General features: G+C 50.7%; 4 protein-coding genes across 4 annotated transcripts; 3 read left to right on the forward strand and 1 right to left on the reverse strand.

The window, feature by feature from the left end:
• Positions 1-25: 25 nt before the first annotated feature.
• Positions 26-1166, reverse strand: BDP81DRAFT_172262 (uracil phosphoribosyltransferase). The gene is made up of 3 exons (XM_060582174.1): positions 789-1166; positions 616-715; positions 26-541 (listed from the first exon to the last, which is right to left on the reverse strand). The coding sequence occupies exons 1-3, from the start codon at positions 978-980 to the stop codon at positions 135-137; spliced, it is 699 nt and encodes a 232-aa protein (XP_060437755.1). The 5' UTR covers positions 981-1166; the 3' UTR covers positions 26-134.
• Positions 1167-2430: 1264 nt separating this feature from the next.
• On the forward strand, positions 2431-3621 carry BDP81DRAFT_335986 (CrcB-like protein-domain-containing protein; the record flags this gene model as incomplete). Its single annotated transcript, XM_060585884.1, has 1 exon — positions 2431-3621. The coding sequence occupies one exon, from the start codon at positions 2431-2433 to the stop codon at positions 3619-3621; it is 1191 nt and encodes a 396-aa protein (XP_060437756.1).
• A 7660-nt stretch (positions 3622-11281) lies between these two features.
• Positions 11282-14593, forward strand: BDP81DRAFT_466575 (uncharacterized protein; the record flags this gene model as incomplete). The annotated part of the gene is made up of 4 exons (XM_060594409.1): positions 11282-11529; positions 12070-12685; positions 12726-13270; positions 14440-14593. 4 exons carry the CDS (start codon positions 11282-11284, stop codon positions 14591-14593), a joined length of 1563 nt encoding a protein of 520 aa, XP_060437757.1.
• Positions 14594-16990: 2397 nt separating this feature from the next.
• On the forward strand, positions 16991-17498 carry BDP81DRAFT_336101 (uncharacterized protein; the record flags this gene model as incomplete). Its single annotated transcript, XM_060585892.1, has 3 exons — positions 16991-17065; positions 17126-17317; positions 17373-17498. 3 exons carry the CDS (start codon positions 16991-16993, stop codon positions 17496-17498), a joined length of 393 nt encoding a protein of 130 aa, XP_060437758.1.
• Positions 17499-20758: the final 3260 nt, after the last annotated feature.

A 20758-nucleotide genomic window follows, 5' to 3' on the forward strand; every position in this document is an offset into this window, starting at 1 on the left:
ACTCCAGCATCCAAAAACCTTTCTATCAGTGCCATGCATGACCCGTCGTCTAGTATGAGGTGAATTTTCAATCCAAGGGCCAAAATAGCAAATCTCCAAACCCCGGGCCGCCCCGGGTATTAGTAGCAGCCTTTTTATTTTCCAATAGTGAGGAACAAACGATCACCGACATCACCAACACCAGGCTTCAACATGCCATTCGACGTTAACTCGGCGTCCACGCCGGCAATGTAGATATCCGTCGCGTCGGCCCACTCGCTTGCAGCGCGCTTGACGCCCTCGGCGGCGCCAATGACGGAGAGGACGACGATGCGTTTGGCGCCCCACTCGCGGAGGGTCTGGATGGCGGCGGCGCAGGTGCCGCCCGTGGCGATGACGGGGTCGAGGACGATGGCGAGCTCGGAGGCGCCCGAGTTGGAGCCGTCGGGGGAGACGTGGTTGGGGAGGTTGTTGTAGTATTCTACGGGCTCGAGGGTCGATGGTTCGCGGTAGAGGCCTAGGTGGTGGACTGCTGCGGGGGTGGGGAGGATTGTTTGGACGGCTGTGGTTTGGTTGTGTTAGTTGGGGGTTTAGGTCTGGGCAAGAAGGAGCATGGTGTTGGATTTGGTCGTTTACCTTCTACCATGCCGAGACCTGATCGCAGAATGGGGACGAGGCAGAGGCTGGAGGGAGAGATTGTGGTTGAGGTGAAGTCGAATCCTAGCGGGGTAGTGTCCTGGGCGACAGTGTCAGTCCAGTCACAGTGGTCGATGTAATCCAAACAGGTTTTGGGAAGAAGGGGAAGATACCTTTGATCCATCTGTCGCTTTCGTGGAGGCAGCGAGGGCCTCGTATGCCACCATCAACGCGATATCATTCACCAGCGTCTTGACCTCCCTCGCCGGCGTCGACTGGGACCGCAATTGGGACAGCTTCGCCCGGAGACAGGGGTGCTGGGAGATGTGCACGTTGGCAGGGAGCTCGGGTGTTGAGGAGGCCATGGTGTAAATACGGATTGATAGAAACGTGGGATGGAATTAAACACGAATACGCTGAAGCATTGAACGGTGACCAGATGAAAGAAAGTAAGGGAGGAATCGTGAGATTTAAAGAAAATGGGAATTGGGAGTTTACCGTCGATATCTACGAGAGGTTGGTGGGGAGGCCGGAGCAAGCCACTGAGACCAGCAGGCAGTACCTGCCTACCATAGGAGAGGAGGAGGAGGGGTCCTTCCATGTCCTCCTGATCAGCGCCGGTACCTTGAGTGGGTCCTGCATGCGGCGGGAAGCTCTGGATAAGATAAGCCCGCTGCTGCCCATGAGGTCCGACGCCCAACGCCCGCCTTTTTTTGGAACAATTGGGGACTGCCACCAGGTCAACTCCGGCGTCCGGCAAGGCATCGGAGGTCGCCGTCATGCATTTTAAGTTGGGGCCTGGATCTTATACAGATAGCTGATAATGCATGGGTGACGAGATATAGGGGAATCGAGAACTTATTAGTAACGTGTTCGTCTCGACTTGTTGCCATTGCCTGTCGTCCTGCCTGAAGCTGTTTAGCTCGGGATGTTGGGCCCCTCCATCCCTCGCACTGACTTACCTCATCGACGTGTGGAATGTCACCGCCTCGGTGTACTCCGCCTTTCCTCGGCGAGGGATACCCCACCATGGAGCTCGGGCCGTCGGTGAGCGGTGTGAGGTGAGCAAAACCGGGAGTACCGAGATATCCGCCTCTGCCGCCAAGACAAGGTTGTCCGGGAATGACGTTCCCGCTACAAGCAGTGGCAGCAGTTTAGTGACGCGACTACTGGTCAACCTTCTTTTTTATTGACGATATTGCCGATTACCCGGAATTCCCACGACCCCAGATCCATTTTGAGAGTCGAAAACTAGTGGGATATGAATACCGAACAAGACCACACGAGGTCCGGTCATGCATCGAAACGCGCCAACGACGAAATACAAGGACGGAAATCGTGATGCAAGGCGGAAACGAAATGGGTGACGCCAACAGCGCTACCGCGGGTCATAAAGATCTCGTACAGACGAGCGATACTAGCAGGCAGGCTCATGCAGAGAGCAAGAATACACATCACGGGCGATCGGTCGGGTACGATGCGCCTGAAGACTATGGCAACCTCGACGAGATGGTCGCAGACCCAATCTCGCATAGCGGGAGTAGGAGCCGTGATGGGAGGGGCGAGAGTCTGGAAGAGATGCGATCTGCCGGCTACAACGCTCCCAAAGAATACTCCAAGGACACGATCGCCAGCTCTGGTATACACAGTTCCAGCGAGAGTCGCACGAAAGAAGGCAAGGGTCTGGAGGAGGAGGGGCAGTCGTCCGAATATTATGCACCAGAAGACTACAGCAACCTCGACGAGATGATCGCGGACCCCGTCGCGCATAGTCCCAAACGGCATCGCCCGGGAAGGGGTGAAAGCCTGGAGGAGATGCGATCCCCTCGACGGCCCTCCGACCTCGAAATGCAAGACACAACAACGCCCGACGAGCAAGACGAGCCCGAGACGACAACCTCAAAGCCCACCGCGCGCGTCTCCAGGTTGGCGACGGAGGTGTATACGCTCTCATACCTCGTCTTCTTCGCCATCTTCGGCACGATTGCCCGTCTCGGACTACAGGCTCTAACGCTCTACCCCGGTGCCCCAATCTCCTTCAGTGTGTTGTGGGCCAACGTCGGCGGCAGCCTGGTCATGGGCTTCCTGATCGAAGACCGCAAGCTCTTCAAGCAGGAATGGGGTACGCCGAACTACCACAGAGAGATCACCAAAGCCCGGCGGCGCGGCGGTCAGACGGACGACGGGAGTGCCGCTACCGCCGACCTCGCGGCCGCGAAGAAGGCCCACCTCGCAACCAAGAAGACGATACCGCTCTACATTGGCCTCTCTACAGGCTTCTGCGGCTCCTTCACCTCCTTCTCCTCCTTTATTCGCGACATCTTCCTTGCCATGGTAAACGACCTCCCCCGCCCCGGCGGAGCGACCCCCGAACCGCGGACCGGAGGCCAGTCCTTCATGGCGATGATGGCTATCATCATCGCCACCGTCGCCCTAAGCCTCTCAGCCCTCATCTTCGGCGCCCATCTCGCCATCGCACTTGAAGGGATAACCCCATCGATCCCATACCTCCTCGGCCGGAAAGTAATGGACCGCTGCGCTGTTCTCTTCGGCTGGGGCGCCTGGCTCGGCGCAGTCCTCCTCGCCATCTGGCCGCCCCACGACGCCTGGCGAGGGCGCGTTATCTTCTCCATTGTCTTTGCGCCGCTCGGCTGCCTTGCACGCTTCTACGCCAGTCTGCTTCTCAACGCGCGGGTGCCGGCGTTTCCGATGGGTACCTTTGCGGTCAACATCGCCGGCGTCGCTGTGCTGGGTATGTGTTGGGACCTGGCGCATGCGGGACTGGGCGGCGTTGTCGGGTGTCAGGTGTTGCAGGGCGTCGAGGACGGGTTCTGCGGGTGCTTTACGACTGTTTCGACGTGGGTTGCTGAGTTGACGGCGCTGCGGCGGAGGCATGCATATGTGTATGGCCTGAGTAGTGTCGTGGTGGGGTTTGCGGTCATGGTTATCGTTATGGGTGCTCAGAAGTGGACAGACGGGTACGCGCCGTTGATGTGTACTCATTGAGTTGTCACGCTGAGCCCAGGCTGCTCATAAGCAATCGTTCCAATTATGGAATGTCACATATAGAGAAGAAGCACAATACATACCTCCAGTGTCTGGCAAAGCGTCGGATGCTATTGATCCCAGCCTTCCGTATCCGAATAGCGCAAGTTTTAAAGACGGTCAATCAGCTCGGAGTACACTTGTGACATTCGAATCACGTTCAACAGTCTTATGCCCAAATTTCTGGTCGCCAACTTGTTTACGTGGCATTCGCTGTCAACGATCCCAAGGCAAGGTCGGGTTGAGGTTTACGAAGATAAGCTCTCAGCAAGCAGCCTGGCTCGATGGAATACGCATGACCTCCACCGCCGGCTGCAAAGATCTATGAGACAGAGAAGTCGGAAGGAAGGTATGAGCAGCGTCTGAAGTATATATGACCTAGTGGTGGATGGTTTCACATAGTGGGTCCCGCAAGGGTAGCGAGTTCGAGTGCATTTGTGCTCACAAAAAATTGGTGGTCCTACATAATGTCACAGACAGCTCATCTTTTTTTGTTTTGAAATCCTGTCCTCAAACATTATGATGTTAAAACACTTTGAGAGGCTTGTTAGGGAAAATCTCTGTGGGATCGAGCTATTTACAATGCTCAGGAATCGCGATGGCGATGCTCCAAGGAGCAGGCTGCTCAGCAGATCTGAAGGTCAACCAACGTGATATCCACACGGCTCCAGAGCTTGATGAGGAAATATTTGCTGGAATCCTCCAGACTTTAGGAAACATATTTCTTTTCGATTGCTAAACAATCCGCTCGAGCCCTGCAACTGCGAGTACCTTACCGGAGGTTGAAGCTACGGATTCTACCGAATGGACCCATATGCGCCGCTCCGTCCGGTAGCTGTGGGGACCGGCGCACGCCGCAGGATTCCACACCCATGCTCGAGCTGCGACAACGCACTCCTCGATTCAATACTTGGAATGTGTACGCCAAAGTCAAACGAGCTCAATGCAGCCCTTAGACGAGTTTAGGTTCATCGAGTACATCCTCCGTTCAGACAACTTTTTCCAATGGATTGAGATAGATGACAAGGCAAAGAGGCAGCCGATATCTTGGCATCATGAAAGGTTCGACTGGCAACAAATTTTCAATGTTTCTTGGAAACCTGGAAACGGCTTCTTGAAGCAATCGATGGAAAAACACCAGGAAAGGCCATGTGTTTAAATGGTTGGCTCTCATCTTTCCACTTTGCCTGCGCCATTTTACCCTCCAGGCGCCAAGCCAAATGGAAAGCATAAGAAGGCGCAGTCTCGCCCTCGTCTGCCAAGAGCACAACCACTGCCAAGATGTGGGAGAGCAACAACCACAGCAGCAAGCGAGAAGACGGCAAAGTCGTTGACAGCTACACCATTTGGCTCGGGGGATCGTCAATCGGCCGCGTCGTTGCTTCCAGCACAGCCTCCCATCCAAGTTCTACGATGCTCTTTGCCGCGCCCAATCATCATGAGTTCTTTGCACGTCAAGACCCGGACTGGTTTTGAGCCTAAGCGATATCCATGACCGAATACCATGGACCATTCTGCGTTGAGAATGGCTTCGAATAAGCTATCGGAGCTTTACCTTGGCTTGGGCAGTAGATAATACTCGAGGAGCGAGGGGCATGGCAAGCCGCGTGGCGCTATGAAAGTCGCTTCTTCCATTATTTGACACCTTGAAGACGTCAGATGGCGTAGCGGAATATTCTGAAGATGATGCACATATGTATATGAGGCAAGGTCACATGAGGCCTTCAGATGCACTGAAACATTGGTCTGTTGTACTCCGATTTGCGATATAAGTCAACGCACCCACATTTGGCCCCCCCCTGCATTTGGCCACCCCAATCAACTTAGTCTCAAAACATCACCACCAACTACACTCAATTAATTAACTACCTTCTGCTGCCACTACAATACAGTCACCACTTTCACTAGGTGAGTTGACCCCTGATAGTCGACTGGGACTAACGAGACGGTCGCCAGAGTCCTCCTGAGCTCTCTGTATGTCGGCGATGGTCGCGAACCTGGTATTTGGATCTGTCTGTACAGTCTTCTTCCTCCTGGGTGCCATGCGGTCAATTCGGGCCTGGAGCAGGCGAACCTTGTGCTCAGAGAAAGCCAATTGGTAGGCCTGCTGACTGAAGCCCTTTTTAATCTTTCTGAACAGCAGTCGTCGAGTGTTGTGGTCTGGACTGAGCTCTGTGAATAGCTTCAAGTGGCCACAGAGCTGACCAGCTTTCGTAGGAGTCGACCACTCAACAACAGACGTCGCTGATGCCCAGTCAACGACTTGTCTGGCATTGATAGTCACTGCCCCAGCCTCTGCAGTCTTGTTTGGCGGTGTGGATGGGCTGGCGATTATCAGTGGGCTGGTGAGTGGCTTATCCATGTTGATAGGCCATAGTCCAGTTACCCTCCAGCCACTTCGTATATTATGTAACGTCAAACCAGCCAAACGAGCTTTCGCATAGCAGGCCAAGAAGTGCCGCTTTCCAACGATAGTAGAATTGTCTATTATATCGTGGTTTCCGAGCTCCTTTCTGTAGGCAGTCTTCACTGGTCCAAAGACTGCTAGATCCAGGGGCTGGAGGACATGGGATGTATGTGGTGGCAAGAAGAGCAAATAGACGTTATTTATAAAGCACTCCTACATAAATTCAGTCGTCGTATGACTCCCATGCCCATCCAGGACCAACAGTCGAGGCTCCTTTCGCTTGTCGAGTCCCCTAAGGGGGGGGGGGCTCAGTCTGGGGCAGGAAGACCTTTCTCAACCATCGAACAGCAGTGTCGTCTGTAGTCCAGCCATTATCTGTTGCTGTGAACTTCCAACCATCGAATGGGACAAGTTGAAGGGGGAACCACTGCTGCTGGACCGACTTTCCCTTGAATATCACCAGTGGTTTGATGGCTTTGCCCTCAGCTGAGATACACTCGATAATCGACACCCAGGCACGCGATCCAGGCTCTTTTTTCCGCACTGCTTTGGTCTCTGCCATGCCCAAGACCAGCCCATTAGATCCCTTGCCTTCCAGAATACCAGTCTCGTCCATATTATACCTATTGGCTTGTTTGATCTTCCTGATCTCTGGTATGTCGAGTAATCAGAACCAGGGCCTAATTACCTCAGTAGTTGCTCCATTAACACGTCTAGAGTCGATGGTTCGACTTCTCTGGACCTTAACTGAGGGGTTTTTTCTCAAGAGAACTTCGATCCATCTCTTGCCAATGGCATTATTATCAGCGCTGCCGCTAAAGCCAATCTATCAATCAAACTTCCAAACAAACCAAACAACTGAGGCTATTCCCAACTATCAATCAAACAACTTCTGACCACCGGGATTTGATATATTGGGTTGATTTGGCTTGGCATATTACATAAGCCTGCATATAGCCAATGGGATGCTATTATCGCGAATATTCACGCCCTAACGCGGTCAGCTTTCTTTTTCTGTATGCAGCACCATTAATCCTGACAGCTTTGCGACATTCTTTTCTGCCCTCCTGGCTGTATTTTCTCTTCAGACAATACTCCTGAGTGATCTATGATTCCCAGCGACGTTGGATATGGGTATAAAAACACTGGAACCGCTCTCTTACTACGTCTCTTCTTCTTCCTCATGCCTCACAAGCAGCCAACATCAGCAACATCGCCAACATCCTGGGCTTGCCTACCTTTGCCATGATGACTTCAACCGTACGTCAGCCACCCCCCCCCTCCTCTCTCCCTGGCCCTATATAAGGGCTTCCCCATCCATCCAGGAAGCTCTTCTTCCCCAGGCATGATGATGTCTTGGTTTCACAGCTAACGATGCTATTTACAGATGTTGTCCCCCACTCCTTTGCTTACCAACGTATTTCAACTGCTTCGATCCCCCTCCAGAATTGCAACTCAAGTGGCCAACAGTGTCTCTGTCGTTCCTCCCTCGAATCCATCCATCTTCGACCTCCCTACGATCATATGGCAGAACAAGAGATATGTGGTTGAGGAGCAGCTGGCCCGTAAAGGAGGCAGGGGGAGGAAGAGTTGGATTAAGGACCATGGGGTCTTCCTTGTTGAGCTTTGTGATGAGGGGCCAGCTGGTGCTTACTGGTGCTGTCAATAATGTGACAGTAAAGGAAAGCCAGAGTTCTTTGCTGCTACTGCTTCTAGCTCTGCTGCAGACCATCTTCGCAGGTACGTATATGTCCTTTGGTATGATTATTGTTAACTGATCTATATACAGATGCCATCAAGTCTCACAATGGGGTTCTGCTACCGATGAGACAAGCTCAGGAGAGACTCTCCACAGCTCAGAGCATGGTACTCGTTCATCGAAGAGGAGGAAGATCTCCTATATATCTAAGTCGAAAGTGGCTACTGTTATAGATCTCTGTCTCTCCACCATCATCACCAACGATCTACCATTCGACTACTTTCAAGATAGCTTCGTTCAACAAGTTCTAGGACTCCACAACTCCTCTCTGGCTGATCAGGTACCATGGGGTAGGACTTCAATGATGGACCATCTTCCCATTCTCTTTGCTAGGGGGCAATCCTACGTCAAGGATGAACTCCACAGTGCCCTCACTAAGATCCATATTGGGTTTGATCTGTGGACGTCACCCAATAACTACGCCTACCTTGCAGTCACTGCCCACTTCATCAATAGTATGGGCCAACACCAGTCTCGTCTCATCGCCTTCAACCACATGAGCGGCGATCACAGCGGTCCCAACATATCCAACAATATCTACGAGACTCTTCAGCAATGGGATATCACTGGCAAAGTGGGTGTGGTGGTCTGTGATAACGCCAGCAACAACGATACCTGCATCTCTGCCCTCTTCAGGAGACTCGACCCTATGATGGATCAGGGGGACTATCAGGCAAGGAGAATGCGATGATACGGCCATATACTTAACCTGGTGGGACGAGCCCTTCTTTTTGGTGCTGATCGTAAAGTCTTTGAGGCTGAGTCACTCTTCTACTTGTCTGTCTATTATGAGGAGGAAGATCTGAAACTCTGGAGGAAGACCGGGCCTGTTGGTAAGCTTCGTAACATCGTGAAGTTCATCAGGGCTTCTCCTTAGCGATCTGAGCGATTTAGGAAAGCAGCCCAAGAGGTTGATGCTGGGTCAGACTTTAAGCTATTCAGCCAGGGGTCTCAGGAGTCATATCTTCTTCTTAACAACGAGACGAGATGGAATTCCACCTACCTCATGATCCATCGAGCTCTTCAGAAGAGGGCAGAGATCGAGACCTACATCAACTGGGTCCAGGAGCAGGACAATGCCAGTAAAAGGATACCTGACGATGACCTCCTTTCTTTAGAAGATTGGAAAGTCTTGGTTGAAGTCAAGTCTATCCTTGAGCCTTTCTACCTGCAGACGAAGAGGACGGAGGGGTAGGGTAAGGGGGATGGGCATGGTCGTCTCTGGGAAGTCATGACTAGCATGGAGTACCTCCTTGAGCATCTAGAGGAGTGGAAGAGTCTATATAACTCCGTACTCCATCCCATTGATTCTCAACAGGAAGACGAGTCGTCTACGATCAATGTGACTGCTGATGAAGAGTCTCTACCATCACAGACTCGATCAGGGCGCCCCATTCGATCTTCAGTCAACAGCCAGACCCAGCCTCTTCAGGAATCCATACTTCCACAACATGTAAGAGAGGACTGGAGTCAACGTACTGCTCGATTTATGGGTTTCTCTTCCTCGTACCAGGAGCATCCTCGTACTTCTGTTGAGTTGGCCTGGAAGAAGCTCTCCTCATACTATACGAAGTTAGAGGAGTCTCCCTTGTTTGCTGCTTCTGTTATTCTCCACCCTTCACTTGGTATCTCATACCTTGAGGCAGTCTGGGATGAAGGGGTTCAGCTTGAGTGGGTTCGTGATGCAAAGAAGGGGCTCAGGGACTACTTTGATGTCGCAAAAACGACGCCGTTTATTACGGGCAGCAATTAACGCCATATATACCCTACGACATTTGACCATTGGTATAGGTCCGAGGAAGAGTCTGATGACTCTACAGCTGTTCTTGAGATCACACTTCCATCCCATGAAGACAGCCACTTCAGGCAATGGGTACAGACTAGACGTAGTCGTGAGCCTTCTCGACAGCAGGATGAGCTGGAGACGTACCTCAGGCAGCCTCCTAAATCTACGGAAGATCCTGTTAAGTGGTGGAGAGACCACCAGTCAACCTATCCTCTACTCAGTAGACTAGCTCTTGATGTGTTGGCAATACCAGCCATGGCTGCTGACTGTGAGAGGGCATTCAGTACTGCGAAGCTGACCCTGACGTCGCAAAGGCACTCGATGAAGCCTCAGACTATGGGTCAGCTGCAGTTGACGAAGAATTGGCTGAAAAGGAAAGCCATGCCCATGGGGGTTGAGATTGGCTCACATATTGCATCATGAATAGTTGTGAATAGCTTCACTTATTTCCTAATTGGGTAATTAGTATGGGCGTCGCCGGGTCACGTGTTCTATGGACTTGTTTGTTATATTGGCCAATAGGGCAAATTAACCAATCTTGGGGAAAAGGCAGTCAAATCAGTCAAATCTTGGCGTTGATTTGTTTGTTTGCTTTGGCGGCAGCGCTGATTATTATCCCACTTAGGCACGCAGAACTCGCTCAGCAAATTCCCTGACTTGTTCATGTGTTGGTGCGACACCCAGAGTGTGCTGAATGCGAACCCATTCAGCCAGCTTATCTTCCTACCAAGGAGGAAGCCTCTGAAGCTCAGCGAAAGCCGTTGCTCTGTTCTGGTGGCCATTCATACGATTACGAAGTGTTGATCTTGGTATTCCGAACTCAATCGAGGCCGTCTTGATAGAGAGACCGTTTCCGATAGCCTCAAGAGCCTGAGCAACTTCACTTTCGGTATACGCGACCATGACGTATCGATAAATAAGTGTGCAAAAAGGAATTGCATTTGGGCGATTTTTGCAATTGTTGTGGTGGTTTGTACATTGGGGTATGGATAATAATGCGGTGGCTGGGAGGGATTTTTGGGGTGGCCAAATGCAGGGGGGCCAAATGTGGGTGCGTTGACTTAAGGTGTTGACATTTGGAAAGAGCAACAATATCGACATATGGTCGGGCTAGCCGCGTAACCCTGAGGTCGAATTTGACACAAGGCATAAGAAAATGTGGATGGCGTTCTGCCGTGACCGTTACCCCATATCCTATCAGGTCTGGCCGCCAAGGTTTCTCCAATGGCACTCTCAAGTCTCCCTCTATGGATCGAAGAAACCTAGTCCTCAGCCCTTCCTAAGAAAAGCCGATCTCGAGGTCAATGGACAAGATTTACCACCCATGATGGACAACCTTGTGGGCAGCAAGGTTCAAGCAGGCCCACGTGGACGCTGTGTACGCTTGCTATTCGACATTTTCGTTCACCTGCGGAAGTGCTTTATCTCGTCGTATATCTTACATATAACAACCGGATGGACTATCTATCGAGGTGTCTGAAACAATCAAAATACGAATCACCGGGCTGTTATTTTATATCTGAGTAAGGTACTTTTGTTTCAACCCACGTCCTCCACCCCGCAGTCCACTGTCTGTTCTCAAACTGGTCTATTCACTTGTATCCCCCAGACCTCAAGAAGAGCATCTGAATTAAACCAAATCAAAGCGTCCACACGCCAGAAGCCCGCCATGGCCATCTTCACGGGCTTCGTCGAGCGGCTCAAGTCTTTCAGCCCGCAAGAAAGAAGGGCCATATTCTTCGACATTTGCGGCAACATGCTGTACAAATTCGGCCTCGAGGCGTTCAACGGATCCATCACAGCACTCGCTACTAACCGTTACGACTACGAAAGCGACACCAGAGGCACGCCATCTCGAACTTTTGAACGTCTCGGTCTTCTTAAAGGACTTATTGGAACAGCAAAGGCTGATAAGGAGTAATAGGCAGGTACCATGGGCTGGCTGGCACCTGCCCTGGGCGAAGTGGGACAACTGGCTTAGTCATCACGACCGGATAAAGGTGGGGCAACCACCCAGGCCGTCACTACCTACTTCGACCGACTCCTGCCTACAATGTAAGATAGAAAAACAAGAAGAACAAGCAATAGGATCACCAACAGACGAGTGATCATTGCTACCACTATTTGTCGTATACGACCCCGTGGACCAACAGGACTGAATCAAGCTACGTGTTGGTATCCCTATCACAGGGATGTTGGTTCGAACCGTAGGGTCCTTGGGGTGACGAAGTATCATTATCTCTGTATTGATTGATTCTGCGCAAGGAATAGAAGGGATATTCCAACCGGAGGTTGGGTGGGTAGTCGAGGTCTAAGTGTACCCCCTCGAGGTGGCCCATGCTCTGCCCCTACTCGCGGTCGAATTGGACTTCCAATCCGACACTACGCAGTGTGTCGGGTCTATCCTCATTGCACCCCTGATCAAACACTACCCAACGAAGAACGTACTTTCAGCAGCCATAATCGTATTGGCCTGATGACGGCGATCTTGCTCATACTTGATGCTGCGACAGGAGGCACTTTTGTTCCAGAGGCTTATCGCAAGAAGCATCCCAAAGACGAGTGGTCTTACTACGGAGACTACAACAATGACGCCATCATACCTATCTACACGGTCACCGGCATCGCGTACGGCATGGTCGAACTAATCCGCTGCGTCATCCCCCGAGACATCGTCGGAGGCAACGTTCAGAAACTTCGCCAGATGGACAGCTTGGTGCACATATTCTACGAAGTCGCCGGTACATCAGGCGCCTTCGTCACCGCGCTGGTCTTGATACCCAACTTGGGCAACAATCGCTCCTTCGTCATCACCCCGATCTGCTTCTCTCTTGCAGCTGTTCTATGGTTCTTCGTCGTCGACGAGAGCCATGACCGCAACGCCCTCGCGCGAGCTGAGGCCCGCAAGAGCAACTACTTTGTCAACATTGGCAAGGGGTTCCTCCTCTTCTTCGAGTCCATCTGGGTCGGCGCGAGGATTCTGTTCACGTCGACGAGATTCCTCTGGCTCGTCCCGGCATACGGCGTGGTCCTCTACGGCCACCGGTACCTCGAAAACGGCATCGCGTCCCAAGTCGCTCGACGGTAACCTGGGTAACTCGGCATGGTCGCAGATCATGGTCGGCGGCTCCAACTTTGGTGAGCTCCTGGGTGCCCTGTTCGTCTTCCTATTCACAAACGTGATCAAGACGCCTATCCCGTGGCTTCGCCTCGATGCCCTCATGCTGCTCATTGTTTGGTACATCCCCTACTGGTACCCGCCTTCGGGACAAGTTGGGCAGGCCTGGATCGTCGCCGCCACCTTCTTGCTGGTTTCCTTCGGGTGGGCTGCGGGAGATGTATCGCTGGCTGCCTTCATCCAGGCTTCCCTCGCCAGGCTCGAAGACAAGGAGAATAGGGTATCCCCTCTGGGTGCTGTAATGGCTTTCTTGTACTCCTACATTGTTACGTACGCGATTGCCGGTACTTTCCTCGGAAGGTACCTCGAAGGCCTTTACAACCGAACAGGATCAGTGCGAGAGGCGCTGGTGAACACTGCCGGAGTGCACTTCACCGTCATCATGGCCACGGTGTTTGCGTCGACGTTTATTCCGAAGGGTTCTCGGTGTTTCAATCCCGAGATGCTGGATGACACGAAGCTGGATGAGGATATTGAAGAGTGCCCGCCTTCGCCATCTGACAAGGATATCACGAGAGAGGTTGGGCTGAAAAAGGAGGCGCCCGAGATCGTCGTGTGAGAACTCGGAGAACATGGAATTATAGTTGTTCGGAGACTTGAAAATTTCCGCGGCTTTTTCATAATATGGTAGGGAGTTGTCACGTCACAGAGACCGAATTAGGTTTTACTTTGGATGGAATCCTAGAGTGCTACGTTCCCCAACTATTCAAATCACTCTAATTTCATCTGCCGTGACTGCATTGTGTTTGCAACCTGACCATCATTCAGGAGTTTGGATTGAGTTTAGGCAACCACTTATCCATGATTGCAGACCATAGCGGCAAGGGAAACTCTCATCTACACTGACCTTGATGTCTCAGTCTCGCCTTCTCTTCAGTGGTCGGGTAAGGCCAGTCGGGCGTTCTACTACCTTAACTACATGTTGCAGATCGCAATGCTATGGACTGCGGTAAACGTACCCGGCGCTTGGGGAGTCGTGTCAACCTCCTGAGTCTCCTGAGAAACGGAATGTGGCTCCACTTGATCTACATTTTGATCATTGCGTTTGTGTGCTTTTACAGCTCAGTTAGTTTTGCTTCAGATTGAGCAATTATGTTCCAAAGACAATTGCAATATCCCAAGTCTCCTCAATGATGGAGTTAAGTCGGCCACTCCGTCGTATTATTATCGTCCTGTATCATAGCGTCTCTCGGCTGGAGGCCTCTACGAAAAGAGAAGTTTTTGCGATGGACCGACAACTGACTGTGGTTCTCTCCTTGGCCAAGAATTTAAGCCAAGGCCAATCGCCTCCTCAGTCCCCATGAAGTCTTACGCAATCGGCAAACCACCGGCAAACCACAACGTGAAAGGTCAAAAGCGCATTAATATGGAGCCCCTTGAGCTTTTGATGGTTATCAGGAGCTCGGGTATTGCGACCGAATCCGGCGCAGGGTAAAGCTAAGACATAAGTTTACCTGCTTGCGAAGCTCGGGATTGAGCCTCGTGGTTGCGGCTGATTCGGTTCCGTGCCCGAACTGTGCGAGAGAGATGCAAGGGGTCTAATGATTTGGGGGGTAAGCTAAGCATACCGAAAAGGGAGAGAAACGCTTTGGGCACTGGCCTGACGTGCCTGTCAATAAGCCCACTTGAAGAACAATGTTTCGGTTCAGCTCTCGTGACTGGGTTCTTGCGAATAACGGGCAGGATATCACGAGAGGAAAAAGAAAAGATGGCACACGTCAAAGCGCGCGCAGGCACACAAAAGGGACGAATGTGGCTGTGTCTTCACCGCGTGTTTCGATTGTTTTTCCCGCGTTCGGATGAGAGGTGAGCAGGATGGAGCGGCAGCGGCAATGGCGATATTTCAAGAATTTGACTGGGGACCATACTGAATATCATTTGTTGACTGTTCCTCCGGGTCTGGTCCCATCCCGTGGGGTGCCTGAATGATCTGCGTTCATGGTCCCGTTTCGCAGGCATCTCCCTGCTTCAAATCTCAACCATCTCAACCCCATGTCAGCCCAGGCTCTTCGTCGTTACGCCTTTTCTGACAGATTGAACAAATAGTCACATAGTCATCCTGTTGTTGAGGCATGCTTGCTGGCCCGTCCGGGCCCTTCCGGGAAATTGCTTGATGCCGACTTCGACGGGGACTCTACCCACTCCAACTTGCCAACATGGAGTTAGCGTCTGCTGAAAACTTGAGAGTGACAAGCCTAGTGGAAGAGCTGGGGTTAAAGGCTACCATAGATCCTTGCCGGGCCATCATCTCTGGGTCTCACGGCCTGGCTAGCTCCCTAGCGGAGGATCATCTCGAATTTGGCCCACAAGCCTGAGCTCTGTAGCTTTGGCATATTGCCACAGACTTATCATATCTTCAGCACCCAACAACCCCCCAAGGAATAGCCCAAAGTGAGAAGTGATATCCCACCCTCATTCACTCGACGGTCTAGGCTGTAATGGAATCTGTAAGTTTCAGTGCTGATTGGAGAAGGCGGGAGATATCCTAGATGATCCCGAAGATCCGCCCTTCTTCGCAAGCTTTTCTCGAAGAGGGAATTGAAATCCGCATCTTGCGTGGCGTTCCGCGTCGCACCCCCGATCCCGATTCCGAGTTGTATCCGGGGCATGGACTGTCGTCAGTCGCCGGAAATCTCTGGGCACGGCCTTTCGATCCCGGGGGAACCGCACCAAGTCCCGTGGAATCCCACTTACCGCCAGTATGAGCATTCGAGAGATAGCTATGAGACCGCTTAGCTAGTTTAAAGATTGATAGCGCGCACAGATTCGAGACCGGCCGATACCAAGCAGTTATCTACCATTGAAATAACAAATCACAGGGGCGGAATTGGGCCCCTAGGGCAGCAAGACACCTCGGATCCGCCGGCCGAGCCACCCGTAGGAATGGCGATCCGTCAATCATCTAAACTTTCTTGACAGCCCCATCAGCAAGTCATATCAAGGGCCTGGCGGTAGTCGGCAGAACGGTGAAGCCAGAGAGGCAGCCTTTGGCGGGAAACAGCGGTTTTGAGCGGATTGAAAAAGCAAAGCTGAGTCCTGGCTTGCAGATGATCCCTTCACTAGTCCAAGGTGCTGAACCGAAAACTCGAACGATTCTGTAAGACAGAACACACTGTGACAGGTTTTTATCCTCTCACACTAAGCCCTAATATGAAACTGTGAGAGGAAATGCTTGCTACCCAAGGCTGTAGATCACTTCGGCTAGACTAGGGTTTGTGCAGTCCGTATTGGTCACGAGGACTGCAATCACTAGGAATCAAGGGCCAAGATCCTCGAAGCACATCCAGACTGCCCCCGCTTCCAGCTTGGGCCAAACTCTAATGGGTTTCTGTAGGGTACGCTGCTAATTACCCCATGCTTCCAGACATCCCCAGTCAACTTACGGATATCCCATGCAGCGACCCACGACGCCCATGCCTTATCAAACGGCACAGAAAACTGGTAATACTTTGTTTTCTATCCGTAATGGCGACATCTGAACGCCAGGGCAGGGGAAAGCTTCGTCGCCACTCGCAACAATGAAGCCCCCGCAGATGTCGGGCTGCATGCCACACCGTCATCGGAATGACGAGAACTGAAATGATCTCCAATGTTTTGCCTTGAGAAGCCCTGGATGCCCAGGGGGTTTCCGCCTGAGCTTGGACCATCTCTCAAGGATCCGACGACGATGCTACACTGCGGCAGGACTATTTCGGTCTAGACACAGAAAGGCATCCTGCAACCTGACCGAGGATTTTCCACCTACATAATGAAAGCTTCACGCTAAAAGTTGCGATGATGCCCCATTCTCTGATGTATGGCTGCCAATGGATACGATTCAGCTACTAGGCCGAATCTCCTTCAGACCGCTACCTACATTCTACTAGTACTTGTTATTTCTCTTTCACCGAGTCGTTTACAGACACACGCCCCCAACCCAAGCTAAAATTACGCACCTCTCTGCATCTCCAAATCGCAACTTCTTCAACAAACGACATACGCTTTGATTCCATTTCCATCATACCGGTGCGGTCTACCATAGTTCTCCAGATTATGGGATTCGCCAACACTTTGCGCTTGTAACATCCGCTTAGTTCGTTATTAGACGAAGCGTCGGAGCCGAAACTCGGAAACAATCATCTCAAGAAAATTGCCTCTCTCTATTTGACTGGATAATCAACCTCCGCCATCAACAACCTGGAGATATTGCCCGCGAAGAAAATGGAAATCACCGAACTTGTCAACAACAAGGAGCGCTACCGCCGCTTCTACTGCAGTTGGAAGACCTGCGAGAAGGTAATGTCTTATGCGCGGAAATATCTGGAGAATATCATGCTTACATACGTCTTCCTACAGGGATTCAACCGCAAGTCGGACCTCATCAGACACTTCCGAATTCATACCAATGAGCGGCCGTACCCATGCCCAGCACCGGGCTGCGAGAGGAGTTTCATCCAAAGAAGTGCGTTGACTGTGCACCTCCGTACGCATACTGGAGAGAAGCCATACGAGTGTCAGTATCCTGGATGCTACAAGCGATTCGCCGATGTGAGTAAACACTTGTTATAATTAATAACGAAACTCTGACCAGAACCTTCCCAAGTCTTCCAGTTTTTCGCGCCATCGACGGGTGCATTTGGGCAAACGTCCGTATACATGTGTCATTGAGACCTGTCGGAAAAGGTCAGTCACAAATTTCGACTTCCCTGGCGACTTGAGTCCGAGCTAATAGAAAATCAGTTTCTGTCGCAAGGTAGCTTTGATCCAACATCACAAGATCTACCATGACTCGACTTCTGGAGAGGAATCCGATACGTCTTCGAATTCGGAGGAACTTACGAACACTTCGAAACACGAAAGCCCCATGATGAGTCCGATTTCGATGCCGGAGCATATTCACAGTAATACGACGAGCCCCACGCAAACGATTGAGAAGCGTCGATCCCCAATTGAATCCATGCATCACACGACGCAACAGTTCAACAGATCGGAAGGGCTGTTTTACGAAAGCCAAGCGAGTGAGCAACTGGCAATCCCGGCCATTCATGCAGAATACGAGTACGAAGAGCCACAGGGCTTCTATCAGGACCCTCTCTACTCAAACTGCAATGAGGATGTCGTATATCACCGGCCGAGTCCTTCTTGGCACTTCTACCCGTCTCCCCAGTACTCAGCTTGCGGGTGCAACTCACATCCAGCAAATGTACCTTGGAGTTCAGCGGGTATGGTTGGCAATGCAGAGGTCGGCAACGGGACTGGATACCTGCTTGCGCAAGATCACGCGCCCTCCATGGTTGGATTCCCTCCAACTACTGTACCACGCCATGCCCAGAATATTCAGGAGGCGGAGTGGCCGAGAAGTCAGATGTGGTACAATGATGGGATGCAAATGTCTCCCGATTTTGGTCCGGCCAGAATGGCAGACTCTTACAGATTCGATTGAAACATACGCATAATAAGCCGCGAGTCGGTCACGACTGATTTCAGTCAGTTGTAATAGCATTGGTTGTGCTGTTTTTCACGCATTTGATTTTACGAGCGACCGAATCCCACCTTAAAATACAAATCTAAGAACATAATCTCCAAAAGAATAGCATAAGAAAATAAAGAATACAATGAGCGATCCGATCTATATCTTCGGGCCTCTGCGTGATACAACCCACTCCGATTAAACTCGACTGATCTTGAAGCCACCTGGAACTCTGTGTTGAAAGAAGCTGTCATGGTTATACTTCTCCGCAATTCTTCGGATATTACGGCAGACTGCAAGAGGCACTCCGCCAAAACACTTTTTCTTAGTAGACTTATAGTAGCCGTACAATTAAGTACGCTAAAGTGCTATACGTGCCCTATATATAAATGAATATAATTACTAATCCCGTATAATATAGTAAGTAATTACTTGCGGCCGGAGGCGCCGTAGATTACGTAAGGGTAGTTGATTAAGCGGTAAAGGTGGGGCTATAGGGGTCTATACCTTCTTACTAATTTCTATTGCCGATTAATTTCCTCTTTTTCCCACCTAACTGTTACGGCCAGCTAGTCGTAGTGAGGTATGTTTGCAGAAGTTGAGGCTGCGGAACTGGTAACAGTAATCGTAGTCGTGGATAGCTTCAGGGAAGCTATGTCTGTAAGTCGTAAGGTAAGGGAAGGCTGCGGTGATCAATCGTAGTCTTATCAAAGAGGTTCTCAGGAAAGATAGCTGAAAGCGATCATAAGATCTGATACGAAGTTAATTGCTGAAGAGCTATGGAAAGTCTGTCCTAGAGTCCGGCTCGAGTTCTTCCGTTCCGTGAGAGGGTGCCTAGTGTCCCTTGTCTCCTGCATATGTGGTGTGTTGTAACCGCCGCGAGCCTGCGGGGCAGGCCCTGTTCTTGGTCATGCATGTTGGGTCGTAACACTAACCTAATTGTTACGGCCTAAATAGTTGGTCCTGTTATGGCGTAGCTATACAATGTAGAATAAGAGAAAATGATACGGAGTCATTATTATCGAAGCTTTTACTTTATGCTATAGTTAACTAGTTGCCTTGACCTACTCGTAATACTAATATTCCTTAAGAGAGGTAAGTAACCCGCCTACGCCCCTCTATTTACTTATATACGATTATATTTCGTTATACTAACGTACTTAATAAGCGAGCTGCCCACCTAACCATAATCACATTACAAATCTAACTAAGGAGCAACATGTTACGCCCGCCGCAACTTGTCACTGTGGGCGCGTAGCTATATATGCAGAACAAGGGACAATGATGACCGGAGTCATCATTATCGAAGCTTTTGCTTTGTGCCACAGTTGGTTGCCTTATCCAGCTCGTAACACAACACTAAAAACATAAAATCAATTGAAGCTACTCTGAATCCTATTCCTCAGATATTTCTTTATTAAACTAATATATTTAGGCATCCGGAGCTATAGTTATCGTTTAATAAAGTTTAAAACCCAGCGCTTCCTAACTAGGGGCTGTTACGACCCAACATGCATGACCAAGAACAAGGCCTGCCCCGCAGGCTCGCGGCGACTACAGCGCACCATGTATGCAGAGGACAAGGAACACTAGGCACCCTCTCACGGAACGGAAGAACTATGGACAAGTCACGTGATGACAAGAGATAAGAGATAAGGATAAGGATATGTTGGATATGAGTTATCCAAGCGATCCTTGGATAACTAGGATAAGAGCTATCCAACATATCTAAACAAGGACACTGTCTAGCATAAAGGACATGTTTAGAATCAGGACTTGTATATAGGATGGACTTGAGCCGGACTCTAGGACAGACTTCCCATAGCTTCTTCAGCAATTAACTTCGTATCAGGATTAACATCCGCTTTCAGCTACTACCTTGACAAGACTACGACTGATCACCGAAGCCTTACCCACCCTTACGATTGACAGACATAGTTTCCTTGAAACTATTCCACGACTACGATTACTGTTACCAGTTCCGCAGCCTCAACTTCTGCAAACTACCCCTACGACTAGCTGGCCGTAACAGGGGCACGTTGCGGTTAGTAAGTAATTAATTAGCCATTTCTTCTATACCACTAATCCGGGGAGGAAACGATCGGGAATCTAGGTCGAGGATATACTTAACTAGCTTCTCCTCTTTAAGCTTTATTAATTTATATAAGTTAGGTAACGTGGTTCATCAGTTAGCCGGCCGGACTAGTCAGCCGGACGTTTTTTCCCACGTCCACAATAACATCTAGTATTTCTCAACCACAACGCATTAAATTAATTATTGGTTGTCGCTATCAGAATCTCCTAATGATTCGATATCTTTAGAACAGGTTCGTGCATTATGCCTAGTCTTACTATACGCACCATAGCGTCTCCGAGTCGGCTGGGCTCTCTTTGATAGACCCCCCTCCTCATCCTCTCGAGGTACTGGACGTTTACCTTTTTGTTTCTCTTCTAGCAAACCCTAAGATTCCTCTATACTAAGTGCCCCTCCAAGCTGCATACGCGACCTTTTAGCCCTC

This window comes from Colletotrichum phormii (genome assembly GCF_030913505.1).
Source record: "Colletotrichum phormii strain CBS 102054 chromosome Unknown BDP81scaffold_44, whole genome shotgun sequence".
Classification (NCBI taxonomy): domain Eukaryota; kingdom Fungi; phylum Ascomycota; class Sordariomycetes; order Glomerellales; family Glomerellaceae; genus Colletotrichum; species Colletotrichum phormii.

Bases quoted from the DNA above. Each gene is read 5' to 3' on its own strand.
- BDP81DRAFT_172262 (XM_060582174.1), bottom strand. From the start codon at position 980: ATGGCCTCCTCAACACCCGAGCTCCCTGCCAACGTGCACATCTCCCAG. The intron at 716-788 runs GTATCTTCCCCT...ACTGTCGCCCAG, and splicing joins AAGCGACAGATGGATCAAAG to GACACTACCCCGCTAGGATT. The intron at 542-615 runs GTAAACGACCAA...ACCAAACCACAG, and splicing joins AGGTCTCGGCATGGTAGAAG to CCGTCCAAACAATCCTCCCC.